This window comes from Oryzias latipes, chromosome 9 (genome assembly GCF_002234675.1).
Source record: "Oryzias latipes chromosome 9, ASM223467v1".
Taxonomy (NCBI): domain Eukaryota; kingdom Metazoa; phylum Chordata; class Actinopteri; order Beloniformes; family Adrianichthyidae; genus Oryzias; species Oryzias latipes.
This window is the reverse complement of record NC_019867.2, coordinates 12,700,069-12,718,504: the sequence shown is the minus strand read 5'-3', so window position 1 is coordinate 12,718,504 and position 18,436 is coordinate 12,700,069. Positions and strand designations below refer to the sequence as shown.

Genomic DNA, 18,436 nt, shown 5'->3' with positions numbered 1-18,436 from the left:
AGTCTCAAAAATAGACTTTTCGATTGTGTGGTTTTGAATTTACAGTTGAAAAACAGAGAAGAAGTATGTTAGTGGGGTGTGTGGTAGGCACCAGCTCTTATACCAAAGCTGGCTTAGTGCCTCGTACAAAAGCTGGAGTGTGGGTGAGGGGATCCTGAATCTTCTGAGGGAGAAGAGCTGCTGTTGGAAGGGACGGACCATGGGCAAGATTTCCCACCCAGAGCCCCTTTTGTAATTGAATGCAGTCGTCTATATGAGCTTAGCTCTGCAGTAAAAGTCTCTTGGATGTTCTTGAACATGCACACACACACACCCACACAGACACACACACGTCTCTTTGCAGTCTTCCCCCATGTAGACTGAAGTGCAGTACAAGTGGAAGGAGGCTGAAGTGTGTGCTCTCATCTCTGTGAAGGAATGTTTTTGAAATGTTAGAAAGAACATGCATCGATGGGGTCTATATATTCCAGTCTCAGAATTCCAGTGTCATACTGTCTTCAAATGCAGTCATCTCAGAAATATCCAGAACTTTTTACAGGGAAATCATGTTTGAGGGAGTGAATAATTGGAGTATTCTCAATTTACCCTAAACCATGTGTTATAGGTTATCTTTGGCCTCCTCTCTCATTACTTGCAAAATAGTTTGATCCATTGCTCTTTTTGAGTTTACGTTCTAAAGAATTTATTTTCTCAATTACACCCTTTTTGTTTCTTGCTTCTTAGGCCACTTATGACTTCTGATGTTACTACAGCTAAAGCTGTTTAACCATGTGGCTCTCCTGCCTGCTCTCGGCACTGCAGGTTCAGTTTCATAGCATTTTTGCTGGGCAGTTTACTTGCCATCGCTGTTGCTGATTACCACTGAAAGGAAAAATCTTGCTTCCTGGTGCCTAATGAGGTGCTGAACCCAACTTCTCATTTGTTTGAGGGTCACCAGGGCCAACCAGAGCAAGCCCAGGCTAGACAATAGAGTCAGACTAGCCGTTTCCACCGAGCTCTGCCCATTCAAAACATTCAGAATCCTGCAACACAAACTCCTACACTTCATAAAATAAAGGAAAGACAGAAAAGCAGGCAGACAATGCCCATTCTCTTGACAGAACGAAACTATTGTTTGCATTTGCCTGCCCCACTCATAGAACTTGCAACTTTAAACTTTGTAAAAAAAAAGAAAACATAAAATAAAAAACGCAACAGAAAAGGAAAGCAGCTTGGCAAAAATGCAGAGTTGTTTGTCTCTAGGAAATAAATTTAAAAAAAGACATGGTTTTAAGATCTTTTCTCCATTTTATATTTTTTTAACAAAGAAACATCCTGAACCTAGAGGATTTTTGCAGTTCTATGAAAGAATGAAGATTTTAATCAACTTCAATTCATGCATTCCCAGTATTGTAGGCTGAAGCTGATAAACAACGAGGCATTTAAATAAAGTGTATCACAAAAAAAAACAATATCCCCGCACTACATTGCTATAAAATGTGATTTATTGTCATACAAAGAAGTAAAATGTTATCAGAGTAAATCACAAAAATATTTAGTTCTTTTGAATTTTCTTGTATCAACAGCAATAACTTTACTACATCTATAGAGAAATTACATTCAATAAAAAAAATGGATTAAGCGAGAACCCCGAAGTATCTGTACCTCTAATGCGAGTATGGCATGCAAAGGCTGTAGCAAAAAGTTTATTTTTCATTCCATTATAGTGCAGGGCACAGACAATGTCCGGTTTTTGACAGTAAACTACTGATATCATTGTAAAAACAGTAAAAATGTATATGACAAATAGCTTGTTCTCTTCTTTATCTTCTCTTCCAGATGTAGGGAACCAGTTTGTAGCTCAGGAGGCTGTAAGGAAACCTTCTGGACTGCGGCGCCCTCCTGCACGCACAGGAACGCCAACATCTAGTAAGAATGGTAAAGCGTAACTTTGCTTTTAAGACAAATTGTTTCATCTTAATGCATTTGACTAATAAAGCTAAATAAAGAAGCATGTGTATTTTTTTTTTTACAGATTGCTTCAACTGCAGTGAAATCACAGCTTTGAGTGAAAAGCTCAACTCACTGGAGGCAAAGGTCAGTTATTCAATGGGACAGGCCCCACTCATATCAAGAATTTGGAGTCTTCCGTTTATTTTGACTATCCATTCATCAGGTGCAGTTACTTACAGCGCCGGCTGCCGTAGCACATCAGTACCAACAGGGTGAAAAAGGATCTGTTCCGGAGGCCTCAATACTCATGGGCGCTGTGACCTCTCGGGGAGCTCCCGTTGAGCAGGGACCCACAGGTAAATGCATCCCGAAAGTACACCCTTAATAACTTTTGTTGAAATTCAACCATGGAGTCACAGGGATCTTTTTGCTCATTACCAGCTCACCTCTGCTTGTTTCCTATTTCCTGCTTTCATACAACAGTCAAGCTGCCCATGCTGCTTATGTGACCGTAAGGAAGCATACAGTCCTGTCATTTTCTGGAATTAACACCAGCTCAGGCTCCAGTAAAATGCATGTGGTTTATCCAAACTGCTAGACAAGAACAACAGAGTAAAGCTGTTGCAATAAAGTCTGACACATTCTTCGATATTTCAAGTTTTTTTATTTGTGTAAAAAAGCAGAGATGAACAGCAAAGCTCCTATTTTTACAACAGATGAAGATTGTTGTTGTTTTTACTGCTTGTCTTCTGTTATTACAAATGACAGGCGAACTCAGGCCTCCTCCCACAACCAAAAAAAGGACAAAATGCTGAAACAGATTTTTCACCTAATTCCTTATTGCAGCATTTCTCTCCCTAAAAAGTATTTGTACACTATAGGTTTAGCCTTGTAGACGGGCTCAAACCACAGGTGATGATCACAGGTAAATTCACCACATAGATGCCTAAAAAGGGAAATACATCTCTTCCATTTGGTTGGATAGAGTAAAAAATAAAATAAAAAAAACACAAGAAAAGGGAAAAAAGGTTTCCTCAATGCTAAGTTTACATTTAAAACTTAAGTTCTACAAATCTCAACAAAGTCTATAAAGTCTCCCCACTTGGAGTTTACAGAACTCCTCCTCAGGTGGCTCTTGTTCACTTTTTAGTGGTATACTGTAAATTGGTTATTAAAGGTACCTCTGTTTTTTATTCCAGGTCCTCAGGGTGAAAAGGGGAGAGATGGAATTCCTGGGAGGGATGGTGTGTTGTATTTTTAGTTGCCATTGCTGTCATGTTGATCATTTTACAAATGTTAACCCTCAAAGAGCTTCACCATTACTTGTGACCACTTCCTCCTCACAGGGAAGCCAGGAGTCCAGGGGCTGCCAGGTCCCAGTGGGCCAAGGGGTGAGGCTGGGATTAGGGGTCCATCTGGATCCCCTGGATTAAAGGGACCTCCAGGACCAGCAGGTAAACTTGGAAGAAAAGTGAAGAACATAACACTCATTCTAAGGGTTCAGAAGTTTGATCACATAAGAGTATGATCTTTGTTCTTGTAAATAAATGTGTTTGTAGATGAAATGGGACAAATGTTTGCTTTTCTCAATATCCATTTTATTGGTAATAGATCATTGCACATCTCAAAGCACTCTAATAGACCATGACGTTTTATATTTGACTCTGCATACTGGTGTCCTCTATTGTATTTAGAACTTTTTTTAGTAAGCTTTTGAAACATTGCTGTGTTCATTCTTAAGCTTCGTTCACACTGCAACATGCGTTTAAGCCACCATAACAAAATTCTATGTAAATGCGCGTATTTGCGTGTTCCGGGCTTCTGTGTTCACATCTTCATGCGCCACTATGCACGTTTTTGGCTCTACATGCAAAACAAAATGGCCATTGAACGCACATCGAAAGTTAAACCAGGTTAAAACTTTGACCAATCAGGGACTTGGGTTTGGTTGTGAAGAAATGCATGACGTCCCTTTTAATTCATGGAAGAGTCAACCAACTGAAAATTGATCATGACGTACAAATTAATAAATACGGTTTGTGCCTGACCAGAATTATATGACACCAAGTCTTTCATATATCAGAACAGAGCTGTCAAAGAAAAAGCCTGAAGGCAGATTTACGAGATTTGCAACGCTTCTACATTTATTACAAAGCCTCTTCCAACTGGAGGTGGCAGACATGCTTGTCTAGTGTAAACACAAGAGGCTAAATGGGTTTAGCGTGTTCTTGAACGCATGTCAAATCCCTGGTGTGTACGTAACATAACATGAATGTCGTGATGGCAGTCATCTGTTTCACCAAAGCTTTAAGGCTCTGTTCTGTGTTCAGATCTGACTGAGGAGGTCATCCAAGTACACTGACCCCATTTTTGTTTTTGTACACAAATTCTTAAAAGTGATTAAGTTTTATCTTAGCACGTTAGGCATGTTGTTAAGGTAAAAGAATCTTTAGTGTTCATTAGGTGTTTGCCCTTAAAGACACACATGTGGTCAGCAACATTACGCAAACTCTGAATAAACACATAAATTGAACCACTGTGAAACAGCAGATTGTGATTTACAATCTTATCCAAGTAACTGAAACATTGTCAAAGCTCTGTGTTTTGCAAAAATTCAGGAAAACAGAATATTAAAGAGACAAATTATATTATCATTTTTATAATGCAAAAATAGCTAACTGTTATTGTCTGTTAGTCTGAAATCAGAGTTGAATGTGGTTCATTCAGATTTGAGCTGTATTATTCTGCAAACTAAATTTTGTAAAGATCACAGAGTGAGGTGGAAGGATGCACTTTAAGATATTTGTACACAATAAAGTCAGTCATCTGTGCAAAAAGAATAATTTTACTTTCCATTTAATGAAAAGTTTTCATTTTGATGTTGATTGCATTTTTTGATACCAAAGAGTACATTAGTGCCAGAGGACCACTGGTGATCTTTTTTAAAACCACAAAAACTTCAATCAGTTCATTCCACAACACTCTTTTTTTTGTCAGGATTTTACTGTAAATGTGTCCAAAGGCAAACAGATCATTTAGACTTGATTATGCTCTAATTTGCACATTTCTATACTGTATCACTATGTGCTGCAGATCACAGCAACAGCAATTTAGATCATGTCTGTCGTCTGTCATCGTCCCTGTCAGGCCCACGTGGTCCACAGGGATTTCCAGGAGAGAGAGGTCTACCTGGACCACCTGGGCCACCGGGACCTCCAGGTCCTCCGTTGTCAGCCAGTGTCCGCATCTCAGAGGAGCACAGTAAGACCCAGAAAATGTCCACCTCATTATCCCCATGACACAAATTCAACATTTGTCTGATATGTCCACTTAAAAGTCACGCTTACTGAAATGTAGTATGTAAATGTTGATGAATAATCCTGTTCTATTTGAAATCTGTCTTAGTTTTTTATACATTATAAAGGAGCCAGACTCTGCATGGCTTCTTGGAAATAAAATGTAGACTTAGAACTGTTGCTTTCTCATGGCGGTCTTTAATTATGATCATTTCGTTTTAACCATAATCAAAAAACCTGCATTGTTTAGGACAGTGTTTTTCAACCAGTGTGCCGCGGCACACTAGTGTGCCGTGGGAGATGGTCAAGTGTGCCGTGGGAAATTGCCCTCAATAACTGATCTAAAAACATTTCCCATCTCCAGGATTTCAGCTCTGTGTTCATCCAAACAGGCCCTGATAAAACACTGAGGAGTTAGGAATATAAAAGATCGTAAAATACTTTTTCTTTGCGTTTATTTTATTTTATTAAAGACATTTTGATAAGAATGACGGCAGCGCGATTCAGCTGCAGCTCCGGCTGTATTTAGGAAAAGTCCCGCCCCTTTACCTGTCTCCACCAATCATTCTTGAAGGCTTAATCACATGTCATCAGTCTGCCCAATCAGAAGTGGTTAAAGTCTTCACTTCCTTGTCTCGATTTAGCTCGTAAAGTCGCTCAGTTCTAACAAAAATACCAGCTAAAGCTCGTCTTTAGCGGTGTAGCTTTCCACAGAATCCGGTATCAGACCGTGGAACAAGTGAACCAAACCATGAAGCTCCGAAAAGCGATCTCCGCCGGCCGTTTTTATGCACTACATCTCCCATGATGCATTGGGTTGTGAGAGTGACAGCGTAAAAGGAGTTCTGTTGTTAAACGTCTTGAAAACAACGAACACACTTCAAACTTTTTTTAAATCTTCTAACTTAACTTTTATTGCATCTTTTAGAAAAACAGCTGCAGCTTCCAACTTTTTCTGCAATAATTATCACAAAAATGCATGTGAGATTGTGGAGGGGCTGTAGATCAATACAGACTATGAGTTTCTCCTTTTTTTTTCATTTTTGGATGCTGGTGTGCCGCGGGATTTTTTTTAAGCTTAAAGTGTGCCGCGGCTCAGAAAAGGTTGAAAAACACTGGTTTAGGACATAGTTTCTGCAGACAAGCAGTAGTTCACTAGAAATTCTCCTCTATTAGGCAGGACTGTTGGTGTGGAGTAAGCCTGCCCCACTTCCTATCATCCTTCTGTTTACACTATCTCCCGCTAGCTTACAGCTCCCTCGTATTAGTGGTGCAACAAAAATGGAGAGCAATATTGGAGCTATCCAGCCATCATTTTTAAGCCACATTCCATCTCAGACGTGGAAAACGAAGATGTCCATGGATCTATTTGTCTGCAAGTGGATGTATCAGAATGGAGCGAGGCAGGAAGCTTGTGGCTTACCGTTGTAGTTTCTACATCACAACTTCAAGCTTTTTCCAACAACATATTTTCGTCTGCTCCTGATTGACAGTGTTTTGAATGAAGAAATACTCAGAAATTCAAAATGTTGCTTAATTTTGTCAATATGTCTTCCATCCTGAGACAAATGCTGCAAGAGCATGTACAAACACAAAAAACAACATTTTCATTGGAGTGGGTCTTTAAATGCATCACATAAATGGGGCAGAGGGGATTCTAGTTTTTTTTTTAAAACAGTTTTACAAAAGCAAAAGTTTTACAACAGTGTGTGATGGCTAAAGCTCTGGTTCACATGAGCTGCTATGGGTTCCATTTAAATTTGACAAACAATATCAGCTAGATTCTTTTAGTAATGTTGGTAAATAACATTCATACATCTAAAGCTTTGGAAGTAAGAAATGCCAAAAAGTCAACCTGACTGTCCCACACATAGCAATGTAAACAGGTTTAACATCTAGTATTTGATTCCTTATCCTGTTAGTGTTTTGCTAATTAGAACATAAACTAATCTTCAACGACTGTGAACATTTTTCTTCAATGTTTAATGAGCAGAATTAGACACAGACAAACTAACCCTAAAATTTCAACAGTTCAACAGAAAATAACTCTGCTATACAGAAAGTACTTTTTTTTTCAACATAGGACTTCTACAGCAAGCTATATCCTCAAGATTTAAGATTCTAGATCTTTTAAATCTGTGAGTTTATGTAGAATGAAAGGCTATATTTGACATTTAAATTAACTGCAAATTGATCTGGTCCTCTCCAACCAAGAGTGCTTTTTTATATTTTCATAATAGGTGGAAAAACATGAAACTATAATCTTTGCAACCAGTTTTCTATTCACAACTATTTACCGCACGTAGTTGGAGAATTAGTTGATAAAACTGAAGTGATAACAATATGGTGATCAACATCTTTGGGGTCTAAGACCTCTTCATCATTTGATCATTTACAAGCATTTCATCGGAAGAGTTTCTACACAGCTCGTTCCAACAGTTTTTGAGCTTTAAACCCACAAGCCTGGGTCTTAAGATTATTTGCTTCTAGCAAAAATGAGACACACAAAGCTCTGAAAAGTACTGCTAAGTTTAGTCTATTTCTGGATTAGTATAACTTCTTATGTATGAAGGATTTGAGCTACTACAGAGAAGAAAACTTAGTTTTGAATTCAAAAGTTCTTAAATTGCAATCAAAACTGTGACTTTTGTTTTATCTCTTCACACTTATGGTGCTTCTCCATTACTATAACATATAAAGATTATAGTTTTTGTTACATAACTCCTGGAAAGGAAAAAAAAACATGTATGAAAGGCACCCCACCAGCCATTTGTTTTGTTGATTTCTAATCTGTGGATTCATTAAAACTTTAATGATCAAATAGCAACTGAGAGTCTTAAGACTTTGATTCACTCACCAATTTATAAAAAAAGTATTACTGTAGTGGTCATTCTTATGGATATTTTCGGTTACAGATGTTTTTAGGGTCTGCATTGTTGAAGATTTGACAGACTTTTAGGATAGTCACTCTTTTAACTCAAAATTGCTCATAGTTTCAAGAAAAAGAAGAGATAGATCACACAAGCTGGGATGAGAGCCTTTCTGCCACTCAAGTCACTCAACAACTTCCAGATGTAGGCCGCTCAGACAGCTGTGCTGTGGGGTGTGAGGCAGATGGGGGGGCCTTCAGCATCTCCTCGAAGGTCAACACGTGGGCAGGTTTTTTACACCAATTCGGTTGTAAAACAAAGGATGCAGAGCACAGATGAAGCTACAGGAAAGCCGAGGTTGCCATGAAGATTTCCGACACAGCTGGTAACTGTTTTCATAAGGTGTATTTGAGCACATGTCAGGTGATTCCAGAGTTCCCTTCAAAGTTTTTCAGTAACAAGTGTAGTGTTCTGAGCCAGCAAAAAAATAAAAAATAAGTATTGACAAGCAATTTCACATGGTCCCCCATGGTTTTATGGGTGATCTGTATTTGTATTCTTAAAAAAAATGAAACAGCTGGACATGATGAGTGCAACCCGAGGAAACATATCACTTCCAGTCTCAGACATGCAAAAACCTGTCAGCTAAAGGATGTTTATGACTGTCAAGCCTCCTCCTCATCTTCCTCTTCCTCCTCCTCTATAATGCTGAAGTCCCACGCTGTGATTGGATCTGTGTTTCCTGTCAGTGTAACCACCCAACAGCTGGACACTTCCTCTGTCACACACATGTGCGCCACCCTCTTCCTCTTGTTTGGACACTATAGAACAGTTGTCTGAGAGCTCAAGCATCCAAGCAGCATTGACTGATGAATCTCTGCTTTTGATTGCACTTTACTCAGCCCTAAAGACTTGGAGAAGCATTTCATTATTTGAGGAAAAACACTGCCCTCTAGAGGCTTGCATACTTGTCACTTATAAATGTTATCAGCCAGTAACGACTTCGTAAAGCAGCAAAAACAAATCAAAATTTGCTAGTGCTATAACAGTGTGTGGGGCAAACCCCTTGAGGATGCAGTCAGATAGTTTTTCCCTTATTGTGCAATTTTTTTTATGTTTTATCATGCAAGGTCAAAACAAACTTCAAACTTACACTTTAATTTGAAAATCAAGTCAAAATGTTGCAAAAAGACTACTGCATTATGGGTCTGTCAATATAAAGCAGATTACATTAAAGTTTCAGGGGATCTAGATTTAATATAGGAATGAGTTAAAACTTCCAAAAAATATCAACATGACACATTTTACACAAAAATAGAACAGCAAATTAATTATGTTTACTTTAATCAACATTTTAGCTTGTTATTCAGAATAGCTACAGAAGGTTTTTTTTTCTATTTCAATTTAAAACTGAAATTTGTGGTTTAACTTCAGGTCCCGGTAAAGACCCATTCTTCACCAACATTTTCCATGATTCCAAAGGTTTGCCTGTTCCAGGACCTCAGGGTCCTCCTGGACCCGTCGGTGAGTGTTTACTGTTAACAGGAAGTTTGTACAGCGACTAGTAAACATCTGCCCACACTCTTGAGCACTCAAACATTGAAAATAGGTTTACGGTTTAAGAAACTCCTTAAAAAACATGTAATACATAATTTTCCTTTGAGGTTTTTATTATTCTTTCACCAAATCTTCTGTCAGAAGGTTGAAATATTCTGTTTTTTGTGCATTCATGTATACAAAGATTGATGCATAGCGAGGTGTCCAAACACAAACATCCATCAAAGTTGAGACCACACACTAAAAGCTACACTAGTCTAGGCTGAAGACGTAAACACCTGCATTAAAACTTGCCTGTAGCCAAAAATAATGACTCTGCTTATCCAACATGCAGGTCCTCCAGGTCCCAGAGGCCCAGTTGGACCTCCTGGCCCAACAGGACAGAATGTGAGCTTTTTTGTGACTTTAGAGGCCCACTGCACTGTTTGTTTGTCCCTTTGACTTTTTCTCTGACTCCATACAGGGGAAACCTGGAGCTCCTGGAATACAGGGTCCCATCGGGGCAAAGGGAGATCGTGGTGAGAGAGTGAGTAAGCTTCATTTGGATTTGTTCATGTCCCCCTATGAAAGTTAAAGACCCACTCCTATGTAAATTGTGATTTTGAACATGTTCTTGTAGCATTTTTCAATACTGTGTATATATATATATATATATATATATATATATATATTAAGCTTAAAATTGCATATTGGAGTATTTCTTTATTCATATAGGTTTGAATCAGGAGCAGGTGAGAAAATATGCTGTTGGAAAAAGCTTGATGTAGAAGCAATTGTCAGGTCACAAGCCCGCTCTTCAGCTCCATTCTGATACATCCACTTGCAGACAAATAGATCTGTGTACGTCTTCATTTTCCTTGTCTGAGCTGACATCTGGCTCTAAACAGTAAGGCTGGATAGCTCCAAAGTACTTGGCAGAAGTGGTTAACAGATTCACGATTAGAAGGGGTCAGGCTTACTCCACACCAAAAACCCCGCCCACAACTCGGAGGCAATTTACTACTGACACTCGGCAGAAACGATGTACCAACACTTTTAGACAAGATCAAAAGATCATCGGAGTGGGACTTTAAGAAATTAATTAGGGAGTCATGGCCAAATTAAGAATTGATATTGCTAGAAAAAAGACAAACAGATTATTGTCATCCACTGCAATTAGAAAGTTACAAATTGTAAAATGAACATGGAATGATTGCCAATAAAAACTGTTTTTTAGGGCCCTTTGGGTTACCCAGGAGAGAGGGGCCTCAGGGGTGAGCAGGTAAGCCATGGCAACAGTGATTGGAGGGGGGAAGGGGGGGGCACTGGGGCATGTGACATTGGTGGCTTGTGACTTCAAGTTGTTTGGTGTAACCCCTTCGCTAGCTTCCCCAAGTTGATTGATTAGGAAGTAAGTGACCAAAACTTGGTTAGAAAAATTAATCCATTTCTTATGAAGTTTTTTTAAAAGTTGGATCAAGTTCTACGGAGCTATGGGTGTGAAGCAGCATGCATTGCTGAGCAACCAATGAGCAGTAGTAGTTGCTGTCTCACTTTCATCTAAGTCACATGTGCTCATGTTGCGTCACAGGGAGCACCGGGACCTAAAGGAGAGCCTGGAGAGAAGGGGTTGCCGGTAAGAGAGTTGATGGTGATTGGGTACATGCTGACACATGACATGTTTTGTTTTCTGTGTCCCATCTTTATGTCCCTTAAAATATATATTTCTTTATCATGCAGTTTTTAAAATCATTTAAATTTGAGAACAATATTTTATAAATGAAGTCTAACCACCATAAAAATCTCAAAATATTATAAACTTATTTTTTTTTGTTTTCTGTCAACTGCTTTGTTCAGTTGTACCTTCCTTTCTTTAAGACAGTTCATCTGTTGCCATCAGTGTTGCCAGATAGTCAGCATTAAAAAAAAACACAAAGACCCCCAAAAAAACCACCCCAAAATTTATTGTAAGTAAAAACCGCTAAACTGACCCACCCATTATTTCCTTTAGGACAAGCAATTTTTCAAAATCAAAACCTCCCATTTGGGCGGAAAACCACCCAATCTGGCAACACTATCATCCAAGATGTGATCATTTTTATTGCCTATGTTGATAAGTGTTTGATTTGTCTGACCCTGTGTGTGTTGGTGTGTTTTGTTGGTCCTTGGGGTGTGCTCTGGACTGTTGTCACCTGCTACAACACTGTCCTCTTGACCTTAAAGCTGCCTGACTCCTTCTGCAAACTACTGTCCCCATGGCTACCTCTCACAGTCACCTTTTAAGCATCTGACTTTGGCATATACATGTAAATATACAAGACAACATGAGAACAGCTGGTCTGACCGGTGCTGAATCCTTCGGTTTATTTAACAGTTCACATCCACTCAGCTTGTTTAATTTATTTTTGCTTTGCAAAGTTTCAGTGAATCATAAACAGTACAAGTGAATGTATATGCCAAATCACTCCATTACTTGTCATCCGGGGTGGGTCTGTTGGGTTTAGAGATTTATTTTGTTCTGTATGAGTGGAGTGGATACAGCTATCCCATTTTTCCCACAATGCAACCCTGCATGAGAAACACAGTCTTGCAAACACCTTTTATCTTTATTGCATTAACGATAAAGTCTATGAAATCTGTAAACTAACACAATTCAGTCAAGAAAGAAACGAGGCAAAGTTGATCTGATAAACTCTGTCACAATCAAACAAGTCTACAGCAGTAGACTAGTCTAAAAAACAGAACATGCACATCCTAAATGGACCATGAATCTTCCTTTAAAGAGAGCTGAGAGCCCAAAACTTTACAATCTACATGTTCAGTTGACAATCAAATCCCTCGCTGTCCAGTAAAAAATGCCACCAGGGATTCATGAATTAAGTCTGAAGCAAACAAAAACGACATGTGACCATACAGTGTGGTAGAATATTCTAATAATGTTCCGTTTGGATTATTTTTAATGTGTAAAAACAAAAGAGCACTGCACTTTATGAAACTAAAAAGTGAATGGGTTTGCCATTTAGTCTTGTTTTCTTTTCTTTTTTTGTACACATACTTAATTTTGATTTATTTGATTTAATGATTTATTTCAAACATTGCAGTCAAAGCAATAAAGAATTTACACATATTTATCAAACTCATTACAGAAATGATGAAATGCATAGATTAAAAAGACAGAAAACTAAACAAAAACGTCACATAAATCACATATGCTTGATTTAATAAAGTGGTCATTTACTAAAGTATAAGTAGAGTTTGATTTATTGCTTGAAAAGGAGTGGGAAGAAGCAAGTTTATATAATCCCACCCGTACTGATTTCATTCATTTGATAGTTTTACAGTGTTTTAATCCGGTTCTGATCAGATAGATTCTCTTGAATTAACAAAATTCACTGCCTAGTAATGATTAATGATCTTCAGAAAACATTCATTCATGATTTCAGTAAACAGTAACAGTACCGATATGTAATAATTGATTATCATTAGAACACATGATCACATTAAACCAGTAATTATTGCTACACATTGCAGATCAAGTAAACAAAATCAATAGCTTATTGGTTGTAATTCAAACCTTTCAGTAATCATTATTGCACATTACAATGTAATACTCATTGGTTGTAATTAAAAGAGCTTTGATTATTTCACCACAATCAAGTTCACAAATGTATTTGGAATTATTCAAACACCTGTTGATCCTTAAATCCTCTTATCTTCATATCCTGAAATAAGAGTTTCTTTATGCATTTTCTTGAATATTTGAATATTTGAAAAAATTTTGAGCTCATCACTTAAACCGTTCCAAATTGAGCTCATCACTTAAACCGTTTAGTGCCACACACAGACACACAGAAACTTTTCTTTGTGGTTCTTATCAGTTGGATCTTGAAGTTCCTACATCCCCTCAGTTTGTATCCATCCATAAATTTACACTTGATAATCTTGCAAAAAACACAAGGAATCTTGAAAACTTCACCTGTACTGTTCAGTACCCAGGTGTTTATTTCTGAGTCACACTGGTTGAATTTTTTGGCTAAAGATGTCCTGGATCGATTTTAGGTCAGTGAATCGGATCGAACCGAATCGTTCAAAACGAACCAATATCAAGTATGAATAGCATCGTCAACCACAGAATTTTATATGAATGGAATTGTTCAAATGAGTCGTTAAACACCTAAATATTGCACCACTTCCGTCAGATAATAGGTGACCCTTTAGTAACTTTCGGTGAGTTGGCATGGCCCTCGGCCAAGAAAAAAAAATCTTACACAATTGATCAACAGCCTCCAAAAGAGCACACGTCTCAAGCAGCTTTGCCACTTTTCTATCGTCATCACATTCTTGTTTTGTCATCTATTGGCTAAATCATTGAATATCCAGGCCCCTCTGCTTGTGTCTGTAGTGATTATGATGTCTTTCCTGTTTCATCTATCTTATCATGCTGCTTTTTCTTTTTATTTGTGACCTGTAACATCTTTTAACAAAACACGAATGAAATGATGTTGATGAAAATAAGCAAACTGATCATCCATCAAGGAGAATTTGGCCTCTGTATGCTGGGAGAGTGTTGGCCTGTGTTCTGTAATGTGCATGCTGTTGTTGCCCAGTCTGGCATGGCAAAGAATGACTTGGTGTAGCAGCATGCTAAGAGAATGAGGAAGACATGGAGAAACGGATAATGCTGCTGGCCATATGTGTGGATTGTGTTAACCAGCTAACTGCTAAGAAAAATAAGACTTGCATCTTGGCGAGCTGACCTTACTTGTGCCTGTGCTCCTTACCTTGACGGCTGTATCTATCTTCACAGGGGGACGGAATACATCAGATCAGAGAGGCGCTGAAGATCTTAGCTGAGAGGGTTTTAATCCTCGAGACTATGATCGGTATTCATGGTGAGTAGGAGGTCTGAGGAAGGGTCAGCTTTAGGCAGGGATCAAAGCTGAGGGGCCTTCAAAATCCCTCTGTAGCTCAGTGCTGAGACAAGGAGGTGGGAACAGTTCCAGGTAGCCCCAGGACTCGGGCTGGTGTTTCTTCACCCTCAAAAAGCCCCCCCCCCTCTCCCCTGTCACTGCTTTCTGATAGGACATTAGCTTCAAGATGTTCCAAGACTTGCAAGCAGACCTAGAGGTTCTGTTGCGCAGGGTGACACTGCTGGAAGCTATGATCTGGCCAGGTAATGCTAAGACACTCACCACCCTGCCAGCACTCATTCACTCTCTTGACAAGATCTAGATGTTGTTTGAGTGTTAGTGGTAGTAGACCTGTAATTATTGTCTGTAAATGAACTGTGTTGCTCCTGAAAATGTGTCATTAGAAACATATTCCATGTATAAACTGACTAGTTAGAATGATCTTCTAATGGCACCACAGAGATTAAAAACAATTTTCCATCTCAAACTTTTACTAAAACAGTTTCAACAAATTTTTTTTGTGGTTGATCTCTCCCCCCTTTTCTGACTTCATTAAAATATAAACTGTGACACATGGGCGGGAAGCCTTTTACTTGTGATTTTCATTTTCCAAACTTTGCACTTTGCCCTGATTTGCCCATTCTTCTCCAGAAAGATGATTCTAAACCCATCAGACATGACATGCTTTAATTATACCACAGTCTCCCCTCATGCTTTCACGCCTACATCATGTTTTGTTTTTGTTTATCCAAGTACATTGGTTGTCCTAAAGTTAAGGAATAAAGCTGTTTATTCCCCATTTCTTGAGTTTTCCTTTCTGCCTGCGTGGAAATGCTCACTTTATCTATGAAACATTATTGCTTTTTCTCTTTTAAGCGATATATATATATATATATATATATATATATATATATATATATATATATATATATATATATATATATATATATACATATATAGCTTAATGCATATCCCACGGCTCAACAATTTGATCAATTGGCATTCATTGCTTTCCAGCCTTTCATACATGAGGTTTACATTCTTTTTTTTTTTGTCATTTTGAGGACAAGAGATGTTTAGACATTTAAAATGTTTGATGTTGTGACAGATGTAATGTTCTACCCTCTTGGTTTCCGGTGTGTTTTATGAAGAAGGCTCTCCTTACCTTCTTATTTGAGGTTTGATCACACCCTAAACTGTAAACCAGCCCTCACAGGAATTAACACATGTGGAATTATATACATAACAAAAAAGTGTGAAACAACTGTAAATATGTCATATTCTAGGTTCTTCAAAGTAGCCACCTTTTGCTTTGATTACTGCTTTGCACACTCTTGGTATTCTCTTGATGAGCTTTAAGAGGTAGTCACCTGAAATTGTCTTCCATTAGTCTTGAAGGAGTTCCCAGAGATGCTTAGCACTTGTTGGCTGCTAGAACTCTGTGTGCCATTGACCTGCTCTCTAATCTGAGCTGCTGTTAACCTGCCATTTCTGAGGCTGGTGACTCGGATGAACTCATCCTCTGCAGCAGAGGTGAGTCTTGGTCTTCCTTTCCTGGGGCGGTCCGCATGTGAGCCAGTTTCTTTGTAGCGCTTGATGGTTTTTGTGACTGCACTTGGGGATACTTTCAAAGTTTTCCTAATTTTTTGGACTGACTGACCTTCATTTCTTAAAGTAATGATGGTCACTCGTTTTTCTGTACTTAGCTGCTTTTTTCTTGCCATAATACAAATTCTAACAGTCTATTCAGTAGGGCTAGCAGCTGTGTATCCACCTGACTTCTGCACAACACAACTGATGGTCCCAACCCCATTTATATGGCAAAAAATCCCACTTATGAAACCTGACAGGGCACACCTGAAGTGAAAAACATTTCAGGTAACTACCTCTTAAAGCTCATCAAGAGAATAGCAAGAGTGTGCAAAGTAGTTATCAAATCAAAAGGTGGCTACTATGAAGAACCTAGAATATGACATATTTACAGTTGTTTTACACTTTTTGTTATGTATATAATTCCACATGTTAATTCATAGTTTTGATGCCTTCAGTTTGATTCTACAATTTTCATAGTAATCAAAATAAATAAAACTCTTTGAATGGGATGGTGTGTCCAAACTTTTGGTCTGAACTGTATGTATATATATATATACCGGTATATATATATATATTACTTCTTATTAATAAAAATGCACTTGTGCTTTGCTATCAAATAGGTGCTTAATTAAAATTGGTTTGGAGGAAAGCAGGTTAATGCATATTTGCATCAATCAGCGTCAAGGGTTTTTAATGATCTTGATGCTTAAGACTGGTTCCAAAAATGTATTAAATATAGATTTGAATTTCCTTAAATGTTTTATAGACTGTGAAAAAGCTGTAAATAAAAGGATACACAAATTAATATTTAAATTCTCTAGGATTCTCTTGGTTCAAGAGTGCTACAAAATATTTTACTTCAAAATAAAAGCATCACTTTATCCCCAATATTTGTGTGCCTTTTCTTCAGTGCAAACATGTTTACACATAATTAGGGTTAGCTTTCTGTATCAGTTTTAGAAGACCAAAGGTTAGGGATGCTTTGTTCCAACTCCTGTGTTTCTTCAACAGAGCCTGATCTAGGGTCTGGGGATGGACCGTTCGGTACAACCTCTACTGGTTTCTACAGAGATAAGCGTGGAGGCTCTTTATCGCGACGACGTTCTTCCGCCTTGTCTTCGGGCACCAAGGTTTAAGGGAAGTAGCTTGTCCCAGCCTACCCTGAGGAACACAGGCTGATTAGATCCCACCCCTTTAAAATCTCATTAGCATCAGATTCAGATTTTATCTGGTGTCCAGTCTGTGCTTTATGATCTTAATTCATATGGGAGAAAACCTCAGGGAAACTCCACTGATCCTCCAAAATATCCTGCTACATCGGCACACTGAGAACTACATTGCTAAACAAAACTCTTAGAAAATGCTTCCAACTGCTGCTTGTGTAATTCATGTCTTCAGCTGCAAAACTAATGATGTTTTATAAAATTGTGTTTTGTAAAAGAAAAAAGCTGGGTCTCTCGCAGTGCTCCTTGTGCAGTAAACAGTTCAGGAAAATAAGGGTCATGTGTGGAGATCAAGCGAAGGAGAACTCAGATGTGTGGAAAGAGACTGGATTTGTGACTATACAACTTTCACAATGTTATTGCAACCTGAAGAGAATCTGTTATTTAAGTCTATTGAGCATGTACAGTTTACAGGATACAACTTAACAGTTAGGCCTTCTCCTCTTGTAATCATTTCGTTTTATCATATTGTTTAACTCATATAGTGCACTAAAAAGATGAAGTCATCTCTAATCGTTCTGATCGGTGTGTTTCTAACAGTGGTTTGTGTTTTTTGGTGTCTTTTTTTTCCACCCACTTAGATTTATACATTTACTGTGTGCATTTTGTGCACAATTATTTAGCATTTATTTTAAATAATTTGGCAATCTGGACACAGAAAAAAAATGAAATGTAGGTGTCCACCTCCATATCTGCACAAACAGAGAGGAAATGACTATCAGAACTTGAACGTCTTCTTTTAATATCTTTTTTTTTCAGTGTTGCGTTAGTAAATGATTTAAACTGTTTTGAGATTTTTTTTTTCATTATCTATGAGTCATTGTGAAAGTATTTATATGACATATTGTAGTTTAGGTTTTAAGCTGTAGTATGAGCATTTTATATTTTGAATTTGGAAAAAAAAAAAGGTGTTATTGTGTTAAGATCATCCTGTGATAAACTTTTGTTCACATTTTTTATGTAAAGTTAACATGTTTGTTTTCATTTGTGGTACAAAAAGTATTCAATAAACACTTTTTTATAGCAAAAATCAACGACATCTACTCTCTGGTGTGAACAGAAAAAACTGCCTTAAG

The 18,436-nt window shown here is 38.0% G+C and overlaps 1 protein-coding gene across 5 annotated transcripts; it reads left to right on the top strand.

The window, feature by feature from the left end:
* Positions 1–1,757: 1,757 nt before the first annotated feature.
* Positions 1,758–18,274, top strand: emid1 (EMI domain containing 1). Of its 5 annotated transcripts, none has more exons than XR_002873855.1 (13): positions 1,758–1,917; positions 2,015–2,076; positions 2,156–2,288; positions 3,132–3,176; positions 3,279–3,386; positions 5,080–5,193; positions 9,533–9,622; positions 9,990–10,042; positions 10,119–10,181; positions 10,872–10,916; positions 11,226–11,270; positions 14,442–14,807; positions 17,149–17,166. XR_002873855.1 is itself a non-coding variant. In XM_023958460.1 (13 exons), the coding sequence occupies exons 1-13, from the start codon at positions 1,773–1,775 to the stop codon at positions 17,271–17,273; spliced, it is 1,110 nt and encodes a 369-aa protein (XP_023814228.1). In that variant the 5' UTR covers positions 1,758–1,772; the 3' UTR covers positions 17,274–18,274. The 5 variants fall into 5 exon arrangements, 4 of the variants coding, with proteins under 4 accessions (XP_023814228.1, XP_023814226.1, XP_023814227.1 ...); XM_023958460.1 differs by having other exon boundaries at positions 1,758–1,908; positions 14,717–14,807; positions 17,149–18,274; XM_023958458.1 differs by having other exon boundaries at positions 14,717–14,807; positions 17,149–18,274.
* The last annotated feature ends 162 nt before the right edge of the window (positions 18,275–18,436 follow it).

What these genes read in the sequence shown, in the direction of transcription:
- emid1 (XM_023958458.1), top strand. Translation starts at nt 1,773, where the DNA reads ATGTATATGACAAATAGCTTGTTCTCTTCTTTATCTTCTCTTCCAGAT. An exon ending in CCGCATCTCAGAGGAGCACA is followed by an intron (nt 5,194 to 9,532) that starts GTAAGACCCAGA and finishes GTTTAACTTCAG; the next exon opens with GTCCCGGTAAAGACCCATTC. An exon ending in GGGTCCTCCTGGACCCGTCG is followed by an intron (nt 9,623 to 9,989) that starts GTGAGTGTTTAC and finishes TCCAACATGCAG; the next exon opens with GTCCTCCAGGTCCCAGAGGC.